Consider the following 25,180-nt stretch of genomic DNA (forward strand, 5'->3'; position numbering starts at 1 on the left):
CTGAAATGAATGATGATCAATTGGAGTTTTACAGTAGTTGGAGAATTCCTTCACTCATCACACCTTCAGTGGCTTCCTGTTTGCTGCCCATGTAAACCATCAATCAAGATATCATGCTGGATGGAGCCAGATTATTACGTACATTCATTTGTGAAACATCCACATGATGTCCCAGTAAACTAGCCCATTGAATCCTCTGTTTACGGAGGAAAGACAGGGGGCGCTAGAGTGAACACACATACTTGCAGATGAAACCTCCACTCTCACACTTCCTGCGGGAGTCTGTGTTCTCTGGAAAGAGCAGCTCTGGCCGGTGCAGGACATCCACAAGGACAGACAGCTCAGCCTGGACCAGAGGACGTAGACGGTCCTCTAGAGCAGACACTATGTCCTACAGAGAGACATGGGGGGAGGGGGTGGTTAAGGAGGGCGATGGGAGAGGGACAGGAAGGGGGGGCGCTGAACCCATAGTTTGGTGCATTCAACAGTATAAGCTTCAAGGCCCTAAACACAATGACAACTGTTATCGGGACATTTCAATTTAAATCATATTTACATAATATGTGCAATGGGGTAGTATGACACCAAGCTCAGCAACAGGTGGAAAACATTTGCATGGTCAATATATTATCTGTTGCTTTGGTCAGGAGGACGAGACCAATCGATGGCTAGCCTGTTCCGTTTGTTATATGTTATTTTACGTCACAAAAGTAACATACTGTACATTACTAAATCAATGACAATAATATCAAAAATGCAGTCCCTGGTTGTTCTGGTCATTTGCACATGGGTTGCATTGGTTGAAGCTAAAGCTAGCACAAGCTATTCTCAATTCCATGCTCACAACATTATATCATAGTTTTTGGTTATTTGGCAAGTAAAATCCTAAATATTATTTTGTGTGTAGACAGTAATAACCGGCATAACATATATAACGTTGAAGTACGGGCATTGGACCTAGGCTTCTGTGGTGGACAACACCCTCGAAAACATTGGATCATACTGATTTACTGAATGTGCAGACATATAATCTATATCTAATGCAAGAAAATCAATGCTTATTGATGAGATGCTAAATTCATCAAGCAGGGCCAAGCCAGAGTATGAGCGCAGCAGAGCTGGAGAGGGGCAGGTGTAATTTGGTTCGAGCACGGAACAGTTATAGCAGTTTGCTTCATCCCCCTTCTATACTGTATTTTGGCCTAGCCTTTGGCATAGCCTTTGAACTGTTCAGCACTTCTTCACAGACAGACTGATTCCAATGCAAATGGGAGCCTAAATAATTACTGAAGAAAATGAGGGTGTGGCAATGAGTAATCTAAATGAAACTATCACAGTGTGAGTAGGCCCATGGTATAGGATTTGGGAAGCTGATTAACTCATTTGCATTAACTGAATGACTTTTCATAAATATTACTTAAAAACACATCACAAACAGTATAAGGTTTCATTATTTCAAAATTACAAACAACAACTTATTAACAAATAATGAATAGATAGCAAACAACAACTTTTTAACAAATAAGGAATAGATAGCAAACAACAACTTTTTAACAAATAAGGAATAGATAGCAAACAACAACTTTTTAACAAATAAGGAATAGACAGCGAACAACAACTTTTTAACAAATAAGGAATAGACAGCGAACACCGCACCCCCCCCAGCCTCCTAGACAGACAGCCAGACATAGGGCACCCACCTGCAGTCTCTCAATGATGTTCCGGTAGTCCCGTGAAGTGGTCAGCACGGAGTCTCTGCAGGCAGCATTGCGGGCAGACATTCTCCAGGACATGGCTGTTTTCTGGACAATGTTGTTGGATTTCACAAACAGGTTGTTCACCTGGCTGTCCAGATCCACGGGAATGGCGATGGCCCGCCCTTTAGCTGTAACACACACACAGAAATACGCATGTAAAATCTCTTACATAGAGTAATACACACTTCAGAGTAACATCCAACTAAGAAAACAAGTGCCTCAAGTTGGATTTCTTTGCTAACCTGCATACAGCGTTGGAGCTAAGTCCAATCTATACGCACAGAACAGTAGTTAATAGAAGCCGTCTGGTTTTTTGTTCTCCATTGGTCTAGTTGGTGATGGAACTGTCGCTTTAGCAGTGTTGACGGTTATTGTCAGGAATGTGTTTGTCTTCCTTACCCACATCAGACAGCACCTTGATACAGTTCTCCACTGAGCCTTTCTGGGCTGGAACCAGCCAGGTACAGTGGTACACCCTGAACACTGCCTGCAACTGCTGAACGAACACTGGCTGTCTGGTCTGAGGATGAGAGAGGGACAGTGTGGAGAGACAAAAGATGGGAGAGTCATTATAACGCAGACCTTCTTGATAAGAAATAGCCTTAGAGATCTATATCAAAGTGTCCACCACACCGACTCATTCAGACCCTCCTAACTCAATGTGAAACATTGTGGCTTCACGGGAAATCTCTGCGAGACAGAATGTGCCGTAGCCCGACATTCTGCCACCTCCCACCTCGCTCGGGTGAAAACCTGGAAGCAGGCCCGCAGAAAGCGGATGGCACTTCTCTGCTCTACATGGAACTGGTGGGTTAGTGACAGTTATTCTTCCCATGTGAAACACCCATCACCGACATCATACCACCACTCTAACAGTCTGGCACCAGAGATGTAACTGCACCAGCCTACACAGAATGCCTTCCAGTACCACCTGTAGTTCCTATTCTCAAAACAAACTTGAGGCAGTAACAGCACTAATGGTGGGTGTGAAGGAGTGAGTATTCATGGGTTTATCAAATGCTATAACCTTAGCTAACATGGTGGGGAAGACAACGCTAACCCTAATAACTTTGTTGCCTAAACCAAACCCACATTTAACCCATCCCAACAAACATATACAAAATACCTCTCTCCTTTTCCTCACAAGTGAGGCCTGCAGCAGAGGACAAAAGCAGTCAGAGAATAAAACAACAGTGATGATATTCAGGAAAGGGTTTCTCGCCCCTCACGCTTTGTCGACCAGTGGTTTATCACCTGTGGCCCACAAAACAGCCTTTCATTTCATTCAAACATAATAACATTTAAGTAATATGATTATTGGAAGATGTGATTATTATAAGACATTTCACATACGGTATATTTTGACTGTGCACTTTGTTTACAATCATAATAAACCTATATCGTATTACTTTCAGTAGTAAAATGTCACGACATGTTAGCTGCAAGATATTAGGTATGCAATTCCGCAAATATATTTAGTGGTCCCTGGAATGGAAATGTTTGGGAACCACTTTAAGACACAGGTGGAAATGTCTGTAATAATGGCCTTCTTCAAGGTCTTATTCCTTCTATTGAAGAGCAGTTTGCCAACATCTACATGAAAATACATTTTACATAAGGACATGGGGGATTGATTGAAACAATAACTGTATGCTGTCTACAAAGGAAATCACTCCCATTTTCAGGAAAACGCCACTCAGAAAAGGCCTGATAACAATTATTATAGACTGCCACAGGAAAAGAGCGCCAGCCCTCTAAGGTTAAATTAGCTCTCCAGGATGATTGATGACTGACTCCATCTTCCTGGATGTAATGATGGAACATGAATAAATGAGGTTGAGGGAACTGACTAGATAAGCAGGAATGTATTGGCCAGTGCATTCCGCTGCAAGATCTAATGTCACGTTTTTCTCCTAACACAACCCCAATGTTCTCCTCAACACACACAGTCCAAAAATCTGGAAATACTGTATTTCAATTTCAGGAAATAAATATATTAAATTGAATCGTATTTAAAGAAGTGGAGTAGGAAATGTTGTTCTGCTCTATAATCTAGGTTAAAGGGATTTCTGGAAACACCAATAATATTTTACCATTCCAGGTGTAATATTTTAGTAGGGCTTTTGTCCCAAGACATACAATTTAAATTGCATGGGGGGCCCACATTTCAGTGCCATATAAAAGGACTAGAGATACAACACAGTCAAATAATGTGAGCCAAATTGTAGGTTCCAGTTCATATGGTGTCTTTCTAATACCAAAATATGGTCTGTGTGCATGTCAAAAAATCCCCAGATGAAGTAGGCATGCAGGTAGGAAGGTACAAATGGTGGTGTTTTTCATGGTCATTTCTTGTAAAGTGAAATGGTATCCTCTTTCCTAAGATCTGGACTTTTTCTGAAAGACAACAATTTCGTTTTTATTTCCATATTAATGCCCAGTTCTTACAATACTGTTGTAGTAAAGTCAGGCTTTGTTGCAGTCCCTGGTGTAGGTGACAAATATGTCTAATATGTCATCTGCATATGAAATAAGCTTCATAAATGTGTCTCCAGGGTTCATTAAAACAAATATTAAACAAGGTTGTGCTAAGATTGCAACCTTGTGTGCTCCTCTATCCTGACTAAATAACTACTTCTGTTCTTTTGTTTTTCACTTATACACAACAAACCTTCATGCTTTATCCGTGAAAGAATTTAGGAACATGAAAATATTTTCCCTTTCTTAGTTTTAGTTAACATGTTTTTTGATAAAGTTGTGAAGCATACATGATCTGTTATTTGGTTTTATGACGCAACATAAAACCTTCACCTACTAATAAAACGTATTACTAAAAGAGATGCCTTGACAGTGATTTGGTCCTTCAGTGTATAATCAAAATCAGACAATACGCACGTAATAGAATTGGTCATTTTATTTTGTTTCATTTATTGTTAACTATTATAATTGTTTTATGACCAATGTGCAGATGGGGATACATTTCTTTAGTGGAATTCATCCATTATCAAAATGCTGTTTCCAGATCTCACCATCTTTGACTGGGAGCTCTTCCTTCTCCAGAGTTATTACATTTCCCCAATAGTTCCCAAGATGCATTGTGATTGACTCCCTTCTCTGTTTTGTCAAGCTCATCGGTCATATAACGGGGGGTTTTATGTTTGTTGCTAGTAAATGAGAAATGCTTCCCGGTTTACAGAGTCTGTTTGTCAAAAGTATTTTCTTGCAGTTAAACATTCATTATCAAACTATTTCTCCATTGGACATTGTTTTCATCTTCCTTTCTGTTTTAATGAATAGGTCAATCATGATGGCTAGAAGGAAGTGCAGCATAAGTGAATCATAGGAGTGTATCTCAGTGTCCACCTAGCCTCACTGCTGATCCAGATTCTGCTAGCCACCCCTGTCCACATCATGATTTATAACACTTCAGTGAATCAATTCTGATTGTGATCTGTGTTAAAATGTCTGAGACAGCAAGAGAACCTCAGACAGTGTGATATCACTTTAAAGAAGAGTGATCTGGAGGAGGCTGGCAACTGGAATGGGGTGATGTGACTGTTGTTCATCTTTAAAAGTATAGGCAGAGAGGAGGGGCCTAGCGATGGACCTGACTAATACAGTTGTGGTTCAAACTACTTCATTCAACGATTGTAACAAACCGGGCCGCCTCCACGCTGGAGTGATAGGAGAGGGGACATGGGCTTAGCAGTAAGAAAATACATGGTGACATTGTAGGAGAGAGCCTGGTGCCATCTGGAAGCTATCAATCATCTGCTCCGATCAATTACCCAGGAGACACTGAACCTACGAAAGCAGGTCTCCACAGAAACATACATTACCCACTGGTTACCACCATTCAGTCAATGGCTTTAACAGAAGTTTTTTTAGAGTAGTGCAAACCAAATAAAATAATACTATTTCGATATCCAAATTGGTCATTCTTTGTGGTAAAATATTTTTGTTGTTGTCAGCATCAATGACAGATGTGATACTACACTTGGATCTAGCAAATCCTGTCATTTGCAAATGCTAACTCTACTTTTGTTGGTCAGTGGTGACCATATGAAATTAATCATATTTTTGCTAAAAGAACAATAAAAACATTACAGGTGGCCCTTTAACAACAGGGGAATAACTTTTGGGACCTTTTCCCAGAGTGTGTTGGTTACCTGCAGGCTGGTACTCTGGTCGGAGAAGGGAGAACTGAAGAAGGTGGTCACAATGCTCATCACTGTCTCCGTCACATAGCTCTCAAGGACTATATCGGCGTGTTTGCGGTCACTCGTATTGTTGCACACCTGCAAAGGTCACAAGGTCAACGTGACCACAACTCATTCCCTTTTCACCTGCAGTCATACACACTATAAACATCTATGCAGTGTGACTAGAGGTTCGCTGAAAGAATGCAGGCCTGTGTAGTGTAGTATAGTGAGCATTAACTGTATTATGCTAATATTTATGCAACTGAGCCAAACTCATCAGTCAATCATAGGGTGTAGGCATTCTCTCTCACCCTGCAGATGTCCACCAGGAAGTTCTCAAAGAGCTTCCACATGTGGTTGCTTGTATAGATCTCTTTCATCTCCACCTCTGTGTCCACATAGCAATGGTTCAGGAAGTTGATGTAGGCTATCTTCACCTGGACAGAAACAGAACTCACGGACACTGTCCTGGCTCAACAAGCTATCGGAATGGTTAAGGACGCATGTCCAGTATGTTCCCCTCACTCGTCCTCCGGCTGAGCTCACCTCAGGGATGCAGTCCTCATGGGTGACCACCCTCACAATGTCATCCAGGGGCAGCAGGGAGTTGCACTTGATCTCAGTGTAGACGTTCTTTCCCTCGGTGCAGACGGCCAGCAGCTCCACCAGGTGGATGTGGTACATCAGAGGACTGTTCTCGTCCATACGGTCCCGCTCCGAACGCATCATCGTCACCAGGGTCTGGAAGGACGCGCGGTCGTTGTAGAACACCAGCACGTCCTCGCCAGCGTTCACCAACTAGAGGGAGAGAGCCGCAGAAGGGAAATGATGAGAGCCATTGATGGGGCTACAGTGTTGGTTGGAAAAAAGACATTGAACATAAGATTTATTTCTGGAGTACAATATAACTTAATAGGTTAAGGAACTGAGTTATACTTGTGGAAACACTGACAAATACCTCAGCCATGACCATGTCCTGACACTGACAAATACCTCAGCCATGACCATGTCCTGACACTGACAAATACCTCAGCCATGACCATGTCCTGACACTGACAAATACCTCAGCCATGACCATGTCCTGACACTGACAAATACCTCCGCCATGACCATGTCCTGACACTGACAAATACCTCAGCCATGACCATGTCCTGACACTGACAAATACCTCCGCCACGACCATGTCCTGACACTGACAAATACCTCCGCCACGACCATGTCCTGACACTGACAAATACCTCCGCCATGACCATGTCCTGACACTGACAAATACCTCAGCCATGACCATGTCCTGACACTGACAAATACCTCAGCCATGACCATGTCCTGACACTGACAAACACCTCCGCCATGACCATGTCCTGACACTGACAAATACCTCAGCCATGACGACGTCCTGACACTTCTTGATGAACTTGTTCTCGGCCTTGACGATGGTCTGGAGGAACTTGAGGTACTGGACGTGGCGGCCGTGCGTCTCAATGCAGTGGACAAAGTGCTGAACAACACGCTCGTTGATCTCACTGCACAGCTGGAAGTTATTCATGAAGATGTGTTGCATGGTGACCGCCTCCAGAATCTGAACACGGGTGGGGTGGAGGAGTGAGACCGACAGACAGAGAGAGGTGTTTGATGAATATTCAGAATTCTTGAAGTAGGTGAACTATGAGTTTTTATGTGTTTGTAGTTGGTGTCAATATCTACGGAGGCGTAATGGCCTCGCTACACAACAGCCATCAGCCATTAAGGAACGCCTTCCTTATAATAAATCACAGCTATACACTTTGCGTTTCCTCATGTCCAATACAGTAGCAGTGTCTGGTTCAATTCTAGACAGCTGATGAACGCATTCATTCTGTCATGCATTTCTAAATATGGAGGAAGTTGGTTTGGGTGGGTTTCTGGTGTAGCAGTCAGATGGTCCCAACGACATGAAACGAAAAGCAAGGCAACACGTGTGTGATGGAGCAAAAGTGGAAGTGCTGAGCACATGGTCACTCATGCTGAGTCTCACCCCTGGGTTAAGGAACAGGTTGATATGTTTGTGGAGCAGGGCCTGGTTTTGCTGGTTCCCTGCACAGAAGTTCTGCAGGAACTGGTGGGCCAGCTTCATGATCTCCTGCATGCGCACATCCTCCCCCTGGAGGTAAAACAGATGAATATTTGAAAGCACAAACATCCAGAAACAAACATATACACATTTTTTTCTATCCTTATGGGGAACTGAATTTCTATTCCCCCCATTAATCCTAACCACGGTAACCTCATTTGTATGCCTAAACTTTACTTATTCCTAATGCTGAATGTGGGGACTTCTGGTTCCAACATATACTATTAGACCTGGATAGCACACACACCACACACACCACACACACCCACTACACCACAGACCACACACACCACACACACCCACTACAACACACACACCCACTACACCACAGACCACACACACCACACACACCCACTACACCACACACCACACACCACACACGTACCTTCTCGTATGGGATCTGTAATAACTCCAGCACCACGGCATGAGCCCCCATGTTCCTCAGGAGCCTCTGCTGCTGCTTCTTACTCTTCCTGCCTGACAGACCCTCCTGAACACACAGCCTGCTGAGACGCAGCAAGATCTACACACACACACACACACACGCACATACCCACACACGCACACACCCACACACACTGTTAACCACCTAGCCCTATCCATCCCAGATACACCAGTGTACTGCAAAGTTACGAAGACTGACAAGACTGCCTGGACGTCACCTCCTTCACCACCCTGTAGTTGTAGCTGCTGGTACTCTCTGGTTTCTTTGGTTTGTCCGAATCCCCCTGAACGACAGGCAGAACAACACCTTTAGCCAACGACTCGCTCCTAGAGGACAACGAGCAAGCTAATGCCAAAGCTCTTTGGTCATAGACACACAGAGAGCTAGGTGGGCAACTCCTGGTCAGCAGATGTCTATTACAGCACCTTCTTGTGTTGAGATTCGGCAGAGTGCTCCCCAGTATCCATGCTCTCGTCTGGCCCCAGTCTCTTATAGACCCACAGCTCAGACTTCTCCACAATTGACCGGAGCTGGTCTAGGTCTGACTTGATCTGCTTGTAGTTCTCCACATCCTGACTTGTCACTAGCAACTGGACCTGGGGGTAGAATGACAAACAAATCAGTATCAAATCAGTGGTGAATCCAGTGATAAACGGGCGGTAAATTCAGTTTCAGAAGGCTAGTATGATGCAATCAAATGTATCAAAAATACTGTACTATTGCTGACATGTGTATGACAGCTTGGGTACAAAGAAGTTAACAGACAGGCCATTAGGCTTTGCTGTGAAGCTGTATGTTGTTGTTCATGTGTGAGCCACTCCAGCCATCCACAGTTAGGGTCCCAAAGTGTGTCCCTTTGAGTTAGGGTCCCAAAGTGTGTCCCTTTGAGTTAGGGTCCCAAAGTGTGTCCCTTTGAGTTAGGGTCCCAAAGTGTGTCCCTTTGAGTTAGGGTCCCAAAGTGTGTCCCTTTGAGTTAGGGTCCCAAAGTGTGTCCCTTTGAGTTAGGGTCCCAAAGTGTGTCCATTTAAGTTAGGGTCTCAAAGTGTGTGGCTTTCAGGTGGTTAAGCATTGTGCCTGTAGGACTACAGCCATTACAGCACAGTTATTCTACAAGCATTTCCCAACAGTTTCATTTAACAAAGTACTGCCTGACATTCAGAACTCCGCGGTTTTCTCGATTTTTGGACAAAAAAAGAATGATAAGTTGCCATACTTCAGAGACCCGGGGCAGTAGTATCGTACATAGCGAGCTAGAGAGTTAGAGAGAGGGGAGGGGCACCGTAGAGACAGACTGAGTCACCATTGTGTACATCAGGACTATCTATCAGTAACCCAAAGCTGACCCGGGTGGTGGAATGCTGCTCAATTCATTGTATTGCAATGTCTCATAACTACATTAAAGCAGAGCCAACAATAAACAGACAAGAATACTGTTCGCGAGTCAGCATGAGAGAAAGAAGAATCTGTTTTATTTTCTCCAAATCAAGCATGAAGTGTTCCTCCTTTATTTCGTTTAAATTTCACAACTTTCACAAGACATTTAGAATGTATAATCTAGTTTAACACACAGTAAAAATATGTTCTGTGAAAAAACTCTCAATCTGCACTTTGATAAAAAAGTAAGGGGAAAAAATACATTTAATTAATGGACTGTTTCTAAATGTTAAGTTGAGAATCCTAGTAGAGGCACATAACTAGAGGTCTTAGTCAGGTCTCAGTAACTGCCGGGTGAAGAATGATTAAAGCCCTCAAGGGAACTTGTAGAATCATTAGGAATATTAGGCACTAAAGGTAAAGGATACTGTTCTGGCTGGAACCATGCTGGAAGGACCAATAAACACACTGAATAGAATACTGAATATGCAGAACGTATGCCATAGCATTACATTACAGCACATTACAATGTCATAATTTAGCAGGCATTCCTATTTATATTGCTTACAGTGTAACTGGGAATATGAGGTGTGTAGCACAGGTGTACCTGCTTGAAGGCCTGCAACACCTCCTGCCTCTGGCTGAAGTGTCTGAAGAGCAGGTGGAGGGCTCGGGACACCAGGGGAGGGTAGTCATGCATGGTCAGGTGGAGCAGAACCCTCAGAAAGGTCCGACCGCCGTGGTCATCCAGGTCCAACGCCGTGTTCTCCTCACTGGACACACAAGAGCACACATTTGAGCCCAGGCACACAGACATTTAGTGGATTCACCAGACTAAACCATCCCAATGGTTTACCTTCCACCAAATATCCCCTCTGCCTGCTCCTCTATGTGTTCAAAGTCCAGAGCCCCTGAGAAAACAAACACAGAGGGACCTTAGCAACACACGGAGAGGGGACGCCCAGCGGTGTCTGGCTGGCCTGCAGGCTCTCCCACCTGGCATGCTGTTTGGTCCCTCCAGTGATCCCGCTAAAGACACGTCGGACTGGGAGTTGCTCTCGTCAAACTCCCTCTTAAAGATACACAGGAGACAGGAGATCCTGTAGTCCAGCCGCACATTCAGAATGAACTGCAGGGATATGGAGAAGAACATCACCCAAGAAGGACTGTCATGGTCTCGTAGGAAACTGTTGTTATGACAAGAAGGTTATGGGTGAGCGGTTGGGATAAAGGAGGTGAAGCCAGATTTAGGGGAAGTAGAACTAATATATAGAATTATCCCTATGGTTTGTACACATTGACCTGGGCATTGAGGTGTGGGGGTGGGGTTACTGTGGTTTTCTACCTGTAGTATTTCTATGATCTTCAGCTTGGTGTCCATGACCAGGATGTCCTGTTTTTCTGGCTCCGTCTGGGTCTTGACCTGGACACCGTTGGGTGGGTTGGTGGGGGTGGTGGGCAGGAACCCCCCTCCCCTCAGCACCACCTGGGTCATCAGCTCCCCCACCCCATGGATGGAGCGCATCACGTTACTGCCTGGACACACCAGGAACACATTACTGGCTCCACCCTGATCCACAGCTTAGCCATTCAGTTCTTTGTTGGCCGCGGAGTAAAAAGGTAGACGCGAAGGAGCGTAAAATCTCGGGAAAACACTGGAAACTTTAGGAATGTTTTCGTAAATGTGGAACCCTAAGGAAGCCTCGCTGATGTGTGAACCGCCCCCCCCCATGAAGGGCAGCATGCGACGGTGTCATACCTTTAGCCTCCTCTCCCTTCTCCAGCTTGTTGATGGCGAAGAAGGTGCTGACATGGACGCAGTCCAAGATGGCCAGCAGGATCTTGGTCAGCCTCAGCAGGTCACTAAAATTGTAGAAGCCAAAGTAGATGAGGTTCCTGGATAGATTCACTACCTGAGAAAATACAGACAAAAAAAAAAAACACAGCTAGACGACATCCTATTGAGTCTCATTCTACTTTCACCAACAGGGAATTAATCTCATACTGCTTTAAACAACAGACTTTGAATCTCCACACAAAATACCTCAAAGGTGAGTTTGTTTTTCTCCTTGTCGGCGAATGGGAAGCTCTGACAGACCACGTCTCTCAGGTAGTTCTCCACAAACTCCATGGTCAGAGCAAAACGCTCCTTGATCTCATCCTTGGAGGTGCCGTCATTGTCATAGCTGGCACCAGGGGAAACAGCAGAGCTCTTAAGACCTGGACCATGTTAATCACTTCACTACGACTGACACTTTGTTTGCTAACCAAGCTCAAATAAATACATACGACATATTTTATTTGCTCCTTCATACACTCCACTTATTCCTTTTCTAATTGTCCATTGGGCCTAATGGTACCTAACTGTTCCTTTCCATTGGGCATATTAGAGCTAGTCGGTCCTTTCCTAAACTATTATTGAACATCAGCCCTGCAAATATGCTGCTATCCAAGCTACTCACTCGTCAATGGCGATCTCGGAGGGTATCTCAGACCAGAGGCGGGCATATTTGACCGGCGTGACCTGTTCCTGGGGGTCGCGGTCCACATGCATGTGCAGCATCATGCGGCAGAAGGAAGCACGGAGGTCATAGGGCAGATCTTCATCAGACATGCAGCGCAGGATCAGGTCCACGTCCAGCTGACCTGAGATTTTATTGATGGCCAGGTACTGCCGGTCCAGACACATCCGGGCAAACAGATTCAGCTGGTACCTGAAAGACAGAGAGGAAGGACATGGATATTAACAGGTTCAGCTGGTACCTGAGAGACAGAGAGGAAGTACGTGGATATTAACAGGTTCAGCTGGTACCTGAGAGACAGAGAGGAAGGACGTGGATATTAACAGGTTCAGCTGGTACCTGAGAGACAGAGAGGAAGGACGTGGATATTAACAGGTTCAGCTGGTACCTGAGAGACAGATGTAGGACGTGGATATTAACAGGTTCAGCTGGTACCTGAGAGACAAAGAGGAAGGACGTGGATATTAACAGGTTCAGCTGGTACCTGAGAGACAAAGAGGAAGGACGTGGATATTAACAGGTTCAGCTGGTACCTGAGAGACAAAGAGGAAGGACGTGGATATTAGCAGGTTCAGCTGGTACCTGAGAGACAAAGAGGAAGGACGTGGATATTAACAGGTTCAGCTGGTACCTGAGAGACAAAGAGGAAGGACGTGGATATTAACAGGTTCAGCTGGTACCTGAGAGACAGAGAGGAAGGAACCACTTGGTTCTTTGCATCTGCATTTATTTATAAATCCAAGAAAGAAACCTAGAAACATATCCACCAGTATCGACAGACAGTACAACCGACTCCTTTTCAGGGCCAGTAAAAGAAGACAACGTGGTACTGTTTCAGACCTGTAATAGCTGACCACCTCTTGGTCCTCCTTGACGCCATCCTTGGCGTCCTGGGCCAACTCTCTGATGCTCTTACTCCTGATCTCCTTATTGCTGTCCTTCCAGAACAGCCACACCTCCTCCTCATCCTCCTCAGACTCCAGTGAGTTGTCTCCGATGGATGCTCCCTGAATCTCAAACCTGGACAGCACCAGTCTGGAAGAAGATTAACAGATCAAACCCTAAACTCTGTTCTTGGCCAGATGGACATGATGAAGGCCGAGCTCAGTCCAGGAGTAAACACACCATCAAACACTCACGCTGGGCTGCTTTTATGATTGAACAGCCTCCGACTGAATTAAAAGTCAGCATACAGACGTAAAACACTGAAGACAGAGGTCTAATCTGTCATCTGGAACAGTGTGTAACAGATCATAGACACAGAGGACAACTGGCAACTGTTCAAATGGTCATTAGGTTTTTGTTATAATAAAGAATGACTGATTGAAATCCAGTTGAGGAAAATGAGAGGAGGAGAGGAGAAAACAGAGGTCTTACTTGGTCTCTATGAGGATGTCTGCATTGGTAGGGTCCAAAACCGCGTTACAGATAAGCTCCTGGGTCACAGGAATGGACTTGTTCATTGACACACACAAGTCTGACAGGTAATCAAGGAACCTGGAACACACAGACGCAAGATTTTTTATTGGTGCTGGATGGTGTGGTTGGTGTACATATATTGCCCTATGTTTGTGTTGTGTGTTTTAAATGGCGCTGGATGGTGTGGTTGGTGTACTTATATTGCCCTATGTTTGTGTTGGGTGTTTTAAATGGCGCTGGATGGTGTGGTTGGTGTACTTTTATTTCCCTATGTTTGTGTTGTGTGTTTGAAATGAGATTTTGTTTCTAGCTTAATTGCATCATACTTCTAATAAAAGCTATGATAAAATACCAGACAAAAACATACCATCTGCCCTGGAGCAGCATACAATACCCTCCACATGCTTTTATCCCGTTCATGTGGCGAACCACCAACCCATTCCAACCCAGATGAATTTAGCAGCCAGTCTTCAATTAAATGGAACACAGCAATACTGTCTCGCCAGAACCATAATGACTTATAGTAAAGAATACCAACACAGAAACATATCTATCTGAACATTATGTCCTGCACGCAAATGCAAGCAAGCTGGGATGAGAGCCCCCCCCCCCAACCCCCCCCCCCCCCCCTCCCAACACACACACACACACACCTGGGCTCCCGGTTCTTCCTGACGAGGCTGACGAAGGTGTCAATTTCTGCAGCTGTGATGTGTTTCTCCAGTAGCTTGCGGTTGTTGTGAAGCAGAGCTGTGATAGTGTCCTCAGCAAGAACATCATAACCGATTTGCTTCTGCATGAAGCGGAACTGCTTGGCTATGTACTCCTGCGGGACAAAAGAGGCCCTTATCATAGTCAAGCCTGATCAGAGCATTGGGTCTGTGGTCCTGTGTGTCTGGTTGGCAGGCCAGAATAACTTCATTAGACTGCATATGGATTTGCGCCCCAACCTATTAGTATTATTGCTGCTTTCTGGCCATTTATCCGAGACCGTTAGAGCACAGCTCATTCCCAGGCACAACATTTCATCTGGAAAGACCGTTAGAGCGAAGCTCATTCCCAGGCACAACATTTCATCTGGAAAGACCGTTAGAGCGCAGCTCATTCCCAGGCACAACATTTCATCTGGAAAGACCGTTAGAGCGCAGCTCATTCCCAGGCACAACATTTCATCTGGAAAGACGGTTAGAGCGCAGCTCATTCCCAGGCACAACATTTCATCTGGAAAGACCGTTAGAGCGCAGCTCATTCCCAGGCACAACATTTCATCTGGAAAGACCGTTAGAGCGCAGCTCATTCCCAGGCACAACATTTCATCTGGAAAGACCGTTAGAGCGCAGCTCATTCCCAGGCACAACATTTCATCTGGAAAGACCGTTAGAGCACAGCTCATTCCCAGGCACAACATTTCATCTGGAAAGTCCGTTAGAGCGCAGCTCATTCCCAGGCACAACATTTCATCTGGAAAGACCGTTAGAGCGCAGCTCATTCCCAGGCACAACATTTCATCTGGAAAGACCGTTATAGCGCAGCTCATTCCCAGGCACAACATTTCATCTGGAAAGACCGTTAGAGCACAGCTCATTCCCAGGCACAACATTTCATCTGGAAAGACCGTTAGAGCACAGCTCATTCCCAGGCACAACATTTCATCTGGAAAGTCCGTTAGAGCGCAGCTCATTCCCAGGCACAACATTTCATCTGGAAAGACCGTTAGAGCGCAGCTCATTCCCAGGCACAACATTTCATCTGGAAAGACCGTTAGAGCACAGCTCATTCCCAGGCACAACATTTCATCTGGAAAGACCGTTAGAGCACAGCTCATTCCCAGGCACAACATTTCATCTGGAAAGACCGTTAGAGCACAGCTCATTCCCAGGCACAACATTTAATCTGGAAAGACCGTTAGAGCGCAGCTCATTCCCAGGCACAACATTTCATCTGGAAAGACCGTTAGAGCGCAGCTCATTCCCAGGCACAACATTTCATCTGGAAAGACCGTTAGAGCGCAGCTCATTCCCAGGCACAACATTTCATCTGGAAAGACCGTTAGAGCGCAGCTCATTCCCAGGCACAACATTTCATCTGGAAAGACCGTTAGAGCGCAGCTCATTCCCAGGCACAACATTTCATCTGGAAAGACCGTTAGAGCGCAGCTCATTCCCAGGCACAACATTTCATCTGGAAAGATCAGGAGAGTGCTTTAAACAGTGCCTAGGTTTTTCATTTAAAACAGGGTCTAGGGTTTTCTTTTGAACATGGGGGAAATAACTATGTACATACCCCTCTGAGAAAACAAATGGTTCAAACCTCATGTCTCTTTCAAAATCCACTGAAAGCTTATAGAATTCTCCAGAATTAGGGTGATTAAATTAAAGGAGGCCCAAGGAAAGATGTGGTCAAAAATCTGGAGAAATTCCTCACAATGGCCTTCTGGTCTATTTTAGGACAGACCATGTATCTCTAGCATGGCGTTAGGCAGGCTGGACAGTGCTCAGCTCTGACAGGCTACCAACTGGACTGGATCACTTTCACATTGAATTCATCATCTTTCTTCTCAAAATCAACATGACATAAAACAATACAGAGGTAAGATATATATCCATTTTAGAAAGGATATGTAGTATTTTCTTATTTTAGTCTTATTTAATATTTTCATATTAATTCACTATTCTTAAAATGTTTTCTAAAATCTCACTAAAACGAGTGTCTCACCCACTCAATCAATTAGATTTAATTTAAATAATAGCAGGTAAAAGGAATAGGGGTTTTGGGACCAGGCCAACATTGGGAAACACCCGTGTTCAGTAAGAAAGCTCAGACCAATAGGTCTGGCAGGTACCAAGTGATAGTACCTGGTTCTTGCGGTAGTCCTGCTGAGAGTGGCGTAGCACACGGTAACACAGACGGCAAATGTGTCTGAAGGGGGCGTGGCGCTGGTCAGCCAGCTCCTCTAACCTAAGCATGGGCCCATCCCCGCTGTCGGTAAACGGAGCCTGCAGAAGCTTGAAGATCTGAAGAGAACGTTGAGGTAATAACACAGTCATTACATCTAACTAACACAGCACATTTCATCAGTTCGGTGATGTTGAGGAAATGTGTTTGTTGGAAATGTTTTAGGAAAAGTATAATAAGGTTTGAAGACAAAGGAGCAAAATGCATCCAAATATAAATTAAATTGAATTTTCACCAGCTTCAGTTGGAGGAAGTGGTCCCAAATGACTGACATGATCCTTTTACCTGTTTGAGAATGTTCTGTTCCCTCATGAGTTTCTGTCTCTCTCTGTTGGGCTTGTTGACCATGATCTCCAGCACATCCTGGCCATTGTTGGGGATGTCCACCACAAAAAACACTAGGTCTTCAAGAAGTTTGGTCACTGCCCTGGAGGTCACACAGTTACAGGCAGTCATACACAGAAAAGAGGCACTAGACAATCCAAAGTTTAGCAAACTGGCGCCATGTTGGTACCAAGAGATTAGCTAATAATGTGTTAAGAGTGAGTATTATTTTGGTTCAACGTTATATAGTAAAAACAAACAAGGAGTAACAAAATGGCTACTGTGTACCTTCTTTCATTCTGAGTGATGGTGCCCTTCTCCAGTTTGCCTGCGATGGAGGCCAACACCTTACTGGCATCATTGGCAAAGTCCAAGTCTCTTACTTCAGCAGGCGAGACAGGCACAATAGCAAATGCCTCTTTGTCTTCTTTCAACGCAGATGTGCCAATCTAAAAATAATAACACTCTGAGAAACTGATTGACTACACATAAAACAAAATATATAGTATTTTAATATTGAGTTTGACAGATTATGGTGCAGTAAGTTCTAAAAACAGGCTTAACGCTGACACAAAGAACTCATAACTAGCTGAAAGAAATGTCCAATAGGAAGATGGTGATAGTTCTATTATTAGACCTTGATACACATTCTAATTTCATTGATTGGAACCTTTTGCCCAAACAATATAGGTGTTTTCAAATTAGATCATTTACCATTTCATGTTTTGCATCTTCTGTATCTTATAGAATAGAGAGGGTCATCTTTGATGGAACCCTTTCTAATGTTAACCCAGTTGAGTGTGGAGTACCACAGAGCAGCCAACTGGGCCTTGTATTCTGTTTTACACCTGCGTGTCCATATACACTGATAACTCAACATCACATCAGAACATCACGTCACAACATCACATCAAAGCATCACAACAAACAGCAAAATAACTGAGACTTATTACAAAGAGCTGCAGACAGTTTAAGAACAGGTGACTAGCAATAAGTACAGTGGGGAGAACAAGTATTTCATACACTGCCGATTTTGCAGGTTTTCCCACTTACAAAGCATGTAGAAGTCTGTAATTTTTTTATCATAGGTACACTTCAACTGTGAGTGATGGAATCTAAAACAAAAATCCAGAAAATCGCATTGTATGATTTTTAAGTAATTACTTTGCATTTTATTGCATGACATAAGTATTTGATACATCAGAAAAGCAGAACTTAATATTTGGTACAGAAACCTTTGTTTGCAATTACAGAGATCATACGTTTCCTGTAGTTCTTGACCAGGTTTGCACACACTGCAGCAGGGATTTTGTCCCACTCCTCAATACAGACTAATGGTTTTCTTTGAGACTGTGGTCCCAGCTCTCCTCAGGTCATTGACCAGGTCCTGCCGTGTAGTTCTGGGCTGATCCCTCACCTTCCTCATGATCATTGTTGCCCCACGAGGTGAGATCTTGCATAGAACCCCACACTGAGGGAGATTGACCGTCATATTGAACTTCTTCCATTTTCTAATAATTGTACCAACAGTTGTTGCCTTCTCATCAAGCTGCTTGCCTATTGTCCTGTAGCCCATCCCAGCCTTGTGCAGGTCTACAATTGTATCCCTGATGGCCTTACACAGCCCTCTGGTCTTGGCCATTATGGAGAGGTTGGAGTCTGTTTGATTGAGTGTGTGGACAGGTGTCTTTTATACAGGTAACGAGTTCAAACAGGTGCAGTTAATACAGGTAAAACAGGAGGGCTTCTTGAAGAAAAACTAGCAGGTCTGTGAGAGCCGGAATTCTTACTGGTTAATAGGTGATCAAATACTTATGTCATGCAATAAAATGCGAATTAATTATATAAAAATCATACAATGTGATTTTCTGGATTTTTGTTTTAGATTCCGTCTCTCACAGTTGAAGAGTACCTATGATAAAAATTACAGACCTCTACATGCTTTATAAGTAGGAAAACCTGCAAAATCGGCAGTGTATCAAATCCTTGTTCTCCCCACTGTATGTCCCGATTATCTCCCACCCCCCCAAAAAAAACTATTCTGCACAAGGACCCTGAAGAGATACACGCACTTACTTTATTACTATGTATCATAAAGAACAAAGTATTGTTGTCTTTATGATGGCCTATGGAATGACATATTGTATTATTATGTACATAAAAATGTTTATGTATTCAGGGTATACTGACATCAACTGTGCGTTGTCCTTTTAGTGCTGCATAGGCAGGGGCTAATTAGGTCAGAACCACACCAGCCCAAACTATGAATGGGGATTAGCTGGTTTAGCTGTCACTCACACGTAGCATAACTGGTTTCTCCTCCTCCTTGTCGATCGGATGGTTGGTGCTGTGGACCCACGTGTTGGTGCACAGATGTCTGAGCCTCACATATGAGTTTCTGGACAAACACAACCAACATTCTAGTCACTCTTGACGTGTCACACTGGACAGAATAATAGCAAAAACACACCGCTTAAAAGGCTTTAACATGGCCTGCTGTGAATAGGCTTCAGGGCATTCACACAAACGCTTCCATGTAAAAGTGGGGACATCTGCCTCGGATGACAGAGGAGAGAGACAAGCCGCAACACATTCGCACAGTCTCACGGCAGTCACTGAGCCTAAACTCCGAACCAAACAGACACCTGAGGAGGTGTGTAGTGAGACATACAGCAGTGCCCTGCAGTCTGAGGATGAATCACTTCCTCCATCACAGTCAACAGGTCACACAAACTCACCCTGCTAACCTGTATGACTCAGTCATAAAGTACCTCTGTAAGGCAGAGTCAGCTTGGAAGAAAAAGAAAAGTCACAGAGGGCACACACAAATAAACAACACACACATACACACACATACTCATATTGTCAAGGTAGGAACCGGATTGTTCATATTTAATATTGCATCCTGTTCAGTGGAAGCTGGTCTGCGTCAACAGAAGGTCGCCTGGTCAGAAAGGTTAGTGGGGACTTTCCAGAGAAACTATACTGTAATGACTATATCAAAAGACATTCACAAACATTAGAATGGTTCAAAAGCCTGTGGAAAATAGACAGGGAATCTGCTGTCCTGGGTTCAAGGGGAAGCTGGTTCCACCATAGGAGCTGCCCTGCCTTACAGGTGGGACGGTCAAAAGACCAGGTGTGGCAGAACACAGAGCCCCAGGTCACTCATGACCAGTTCCAACATAGAACACACAGTCCACATGACCAGTTCCAACACACAATGCAACAAGCATTGTCATATAACACATTATCACAAATGTTCTAGAAGTCTTTTTGCATAATTTGAACAGGGGGCTGCTTAGTGGACAGAATGTGGCTCTTAAAAATTATGGCCTGAGAACCAGGGAGTCTCCCCCTCAGAATGGTAGTGTCCAGTTAAAAGTCCTACCTGGGAACTAGGGAGTCCCCCCCTCTTAAAGTGGTAGGGTCGAGTTCAAAGATGGAGGAGATGTCATTGCCGTCAGGTACGGACACCAGGGTGTACATAACCTTCTCTTGGGGATTTCTTAGGCGTGCTCGTAGGTCAATATGTTCTGAGTCCAGCTGGAAACACAAAATGGAAAAGGTGTCAGCAGAACACTAAAGAAACACATGGGCAAGAGGCTCTAAAGACCAAGAGAATATAAATACAGTCACTATAAATACGGAACTATATTCTGTTAAAGAAAAACTATAGATGTATCTGTAAAAAGACTACACATTTAGAAAGGCTGTAGGTAGTTACATAGAATGCAGACACACACACACAGACACACAGTCTGCTTCCTGTGAAATTACCAGACAATGACCTAAAATAACCTCCTGAGATGGGACTGAGCAAAGAAGATAAGAACTTAAAAAGATATTCTTTCACCACAATTTCAAAGCATCAATTTGATTACATTTCTAGTTTAACTTGATTATATATATATATATATTTTTAAAAAAAATCTAATTAATGAAAAGGAAGCTCTACAATGCATTAACTTAATATACTGCACAAGACCTCATGACCTACTTATGGTGAAAAGTTATAAATAATAGTTTCTTCCATTTATAGTGAAGTATCAATCACGGCATTATTACCCATATCATCAAATATTTATAGTAACTTATAATGCAGTGGAATTATTTTAGTTCTGCTGTGGTCACTAGTTTGGGCTAAAGACTGTCTATACTTATCTGTTGTGCTCTGTACTGATACTTTCCAACAGGACTCCAGACACTAGGTCAGTGCAGTACAGTCTGACACCAAACAAATATTACACTTTACTATAGAATAAAAATGTAGTCAATATAGAATTCTATAGTTTTCTGTAGTAAACTACAGTATACTTTAAAATACTATCCTACACTCTGTGGTGTCCTTTCATCCTCTGTATATTTAATAATAGAATTTAGTTCCATACTTTATAACATGACTTCATACTCCTAAACACTGGGTGAAATGTCACATTGAGGACTTGAAAAGTATCTACATATTGTTGTACATTTCATGGCAAAACATAACAACACATAAATCTGCAATAATTTACATAAACTGTAAAATGCTTGGAGATGTTATGATTCTGTGACATTCAAAAGTGGTGCTAAAACTTCATTTGAAAAGTTTATATTTTATACACTGTAATTTCATTCATGTAATCTTTTTGTGTAATAGAGAATATCCATAATTAAATGTAGCCTTATTTTGTAGACTCAATAAAACAATAATAATGAATACTAGATAAAAGTGTAGTGCTTACTTTATAATTGTTTACTATACTGAGGAAAACTTTACTACAGACTCTGGTATAAACTTGACACTGTAGTGCTAACTATATCATTTAGTAGCATACACATGTTTTTGAAATCAAACAACAGAATACTAAAGACATATACTGGTCACAAAAATGTATGCTGCTCAAAAGAATTAAGGGAACACTTGAATCACACAACAGGTTGCGATGAACAAAATATATTTAAGATCTTCACGGTACATTGTGTCATTTGTTGAGAACAACATGATGTAACAACGGTCAATGGAATCCAAAATCACCAACTGACTGAGGGCTGGATTCAAACACACGCTGTTCCAACTTGCGCATATTTCATCACAGCAACACATAATGTGACTCAGTAGTGTGTATGGCCCCCATGTGCCTGTATGCACTCCTGACAACGTCTGGGCATGATCCTGATGAGACAGCAGAGGGTGTCCTGGGGATCTCCTCCCAGACTTGGATCAAGGCATCAATGAGCTCCTGGACAGTCTGTGGCGTTACTTGGCAGCATTTGATGCACGATACATAACGTCCCAGAGGTTCTCAATTGGATTCAGGTCTGGGGAATGTGAGGGCCAGTTAATGGCATCAATGCCTTTGTCATCCAGGAACTCCCTACACACTCTGGCCACATGAGGCCAGGCATTGACCTGCACCAGGAGGAACCCAGGGCCCACTGCACCAGTGTAAGGTCTGACGATGGGTCTGAGGATTTAATCCCGGTATCTAACAGCAGTCAGGGTACCATTGGCTAGCACGTGGAGGTCTGTGTGACCCTCCAAGGATATGCCTCCCCAGAACATCTCTGACCCACTGCCAAACCAGTCATGCTGGATGATGTTGCAGGCAGCATAACGTTCACCATGGAGTCTATAGACTCTTTCACATCTGTCACATGTGCACCGTGTCAACCTGCTCTCATCTGTGGAGAGAACAGGGCGCCAGTGGGGGACCTGCCAATTCTGGTGTTCTCTGGTGAATGCCAATCTAGCTGCACAGTGCTGGGTTGTGAGCACAAGTCCCACTATAGGACATCAAGCAATCATGCCACCCTCATGGAGTCAGTTTGGTAAGAATGTAGGGCTCTTGTAGGGCTCCTCCTCGAACAAAGGAGCAGATACCGGTCCTGTTGCTGCGTTGATGCCCTTATATGGCCCTGTCCAGCTCTCCTTGTGTAATTGGCCGTCTCCTGGTAACTCCTCCATGCCCTTGAGACTGTACTGGGAGACACAGCAAACCTTCTTGCAATGGCACGTATGGATGTGCCATCCTGGAGTACCTGGACTACTTGTGTAACCTGAATGCAGGTATCGCCTCATGCTACCAGTCGTGATGAGGATACTATCAAAACTAGAGAAGAATCAGTCAGGAAGGATAAGAAGAGAGCAATTGTCTGTGGCCACCACCTGCAAAATCATTCCCTTTTTGGGGGTTGTCTTGCTTTTGCCTCTCCAGTGCACCTGTTGTCACTTTATTTTGCACCGAAAAAGGTGACATTGATTCACAACCTCTTATGCCTCCTAACTGGACAGTTTGTTATCACTGAAGTTTTATTGACTTGGTGTTAAACTGTGATTTTTGAGCAGTTTATTTGATTAGCCAGCTCATCCTTCTCTAGATTGGCCAGCTTTAAGTCCTCAAGTGGATTCTCAAAATGTTTCAGACTTTCAGTGCTAACTAATTAATATACAGGTGCTGGTCATAAAATTAGAATATCATCAAAAAGTTGATTTATTTCAGTAATTCCATTCAAAAAGGGAAACTTGTACATTATATTCATTCATTACACATATACTGATATATTTCAAATGTTTATTTCTTTTAATTGTGATTATTATAACTGACAACTAATGAAAATCCCAAATTCAGTATCTCGGAAAATTTGAATTTTACTTAAGACAAATACAAAAAAAATATTTTTAGAAATGTTGGCCAACTGAAAAGTATGAACATGAAGATGGGTCTGGCGTATTGCCTATTCCTCTTCACAATACCCCATAGATTTTCTATAGGGTTAAGGTCAGGCGAGTATGCTGGCCAATTAAGAACAGGGATACCATGGTCCTTAAACCAGGTACTGGTAGCTTTGTCACTGTGTGCAGGTGCCAAGTCCTGTTGGAAAATGAAATCTGCATCTCCATAAATTTGGTCAGCAGCAGCAAGCATGAAGTGCTCTAAAACTTCCTGGTAGATGGCTGCGTTGACCTTGGACCCCAAACCATCACTGACTGTGGAAACTTTACACTGGACTTCAAGCAATGTGGATTCTGTGCCTCTCCTCTCTTCCTCCAGACTCTGGGACCTTGATTTCCAAAGGAAATGCAAAATTTACTTTCATCAGAGAACATAACTCAGCAGCAGTCCAGTCCTTTTTGTCTTTAGCCCAGGCGAGATGCTTCTGACGCTCTGTCTTGTTCAAGAGTGGCTTGACACAAGGAATGCGACAGCTGAAACCCATGTCTTGCATACGTCTGTGCGTGGTGGTTCTTGAAGCACTGACTCCAGCTGCAGTCCACTCTCTGTGAATCTCCCCCACATTTTTGAATGGGTTTTGTTTCACAATCCTCTCCAGGGTGCGGTTATCCCTATTGTTTGTACACTTTTCTACCACATATTTCCTTCCCTTCACCTCTCTATTAATGTGCTTGGACACAGAGCTCTGTGAACAGCCAGCCTCTTTAGCAATGACCTTTTGTGTTTTGCCCTCCTTGTACAAGGTGTCAATGGTCGTCTTTTGGACAGCTGTCAAGTCAGCAGTCTTCCCCATGATTGTGTATCCTACAGAACTAGACTGAGAGACCATTTAAAGGCCTTTGCAGGTGTTTTGGGTTAATTAGCTGATTACAGTGTGGCACCAGATGTCTTCAATATTGAACCTTTTCACAATATTCTAATTTTCTGAGATACTGAATTTGAGTTTTTCATTAGTTGTCAGTTATAAGCATAAAAATGTAAAGAAATAAACACAGTCAGTCTGAGTGGAATGAATGTATACATTATACAAGTTTCACTTTTTGAATGGAATTACTGAAATAAATCTACTTTCTGATGATATTCTAATGTTATGACCAGCACCTGTACAGTCCAGTGTCTTGGAGAGTTTCTTGTGCAACACTGAGAACCATTCCTAGAGGTAGACTGCCCCCTGTTGGCTTCCAACAGGTAACCAGCCCATAATGAGCAGCAGGCTACTGTATGCATACACTGCCACCTAATGGTGGTATTGGGGAAGGGCTCTATATTGTGAGAGCAGGGTATTAATTTCTCCAGGTAAGACTACTGAGAACAGTCTCATTCACAGTTATGACCTCAGAGCAATTAAGGTCA

General features: G+C 43.5%; 1 protein-coding gene across 5 annotated transcripts in view; it reads right to left on the minus strand.

Annotated features, from left to right (window-relative positions):
- Positions 1-25,180, minus strand: part of LOC105017006 (inositol 1,4,5-trisphosphate receptor type 1) — a 111,321-nt gene that overhangs the window by 59,226 nt on the left and 26,915 nt on the right. For all 5 annotated transcript variants that reach the window (XM_029114134.2, XM_029114137.2, XM_029114135.2 and 2 more), the window contains exons 12-37: positions 20,500-20,654; positions 19,407-19,506; positions 17,397-17,557; positions 17,070-17,211; positions 16,685-16,843; positions 14,483-14,655; positions 13,788-13,907; positions 13,251-13,445; positions 12,351-12,602; positions 11,933-12,074; positions 11,648-11,801; positions 11,234-11,424; positions 10,885-11,017; positions 10,745-10,799; positions 10,496-10,661; positions 8,940-9,110; positions 8,732-8,797; positions 8,455-8,592; positions 7,974-8,099; positions 7,338-7,538; positions 6,506-6,757; positions 6,271-6,396; positions 5,927-6,055; positions 2,157-2,277; positions 1,701-1,885; positions 243-391 (exon numbers count right to left, since the gene is read on the minus strand). In XM_029114134.2, the coding sequence (XP_028969967.2) occupies positions 243-391; positions 1,701-1,885; positions 2,157-2,277; positions 5,927-6,055; positions 6,271-6,396; positions 6,506-6,757; positions 7,338-7,538; positions 7,974-8,099; positions 8,455-8,592; positions 8,732-8,797; positions 8,940-9,110; positions 10,496-10,661; positions 10,745-10,799; positions 10,885-11,017; positions 11,234-11,424; positions 11,648-11,801; positions 11,933-12,074; positions 12,351-12,602; positions 13,251-13,445; positions 13,788-13,907; positions 14,483-14,655; positions 16,685-16,843; positions 17,070-17,211; positions 17,397-17,557; positions 19,407-19,506; positions 20,500-20,654 (3,962 nt within the window). The remainder of the gene's footprint in view (positions 1-242; positions 392-1,700; positions 1,886-2,156; positions 2,278-5,926; positions 6,056-6,270; positions 6,397-6,505; positions 6,758-7,337; positions 7,539-7,973; positions 8,100-8,454; positions 8,593-8,731; positions 8,798-8,939; positions 9,111-10,495; positions 10,662-10,744; positions 10,800-10,884; positions 11,018-11,233; positions 11,425-11,647; positions 11,802-11,932; positions 12,075-12,350; positions 12,603-13,250; positions 13,446-13,787; positions 13,908-14,482; positions 14,656-16,684; positions 16,844-17,069; positions 17,212-17,396; positions 17,558-19,406; positions 19,507-20,499; positions 20,655-25,180) is intronic.

Source organism: Esox lucius, chromosome 17 (genome assembly GCF_011004845.1).
Source record: "Esox lucius isolate fEsoLuc1 chromosome 17, fEsoLuc1.pri, whole genome shotgun sequence".
Lineage (NCBI taxonomy): Eukaryota > Metazoa > Chordata > Actinopteri > Esociformes > Esocidae > Esox > Esox lucius.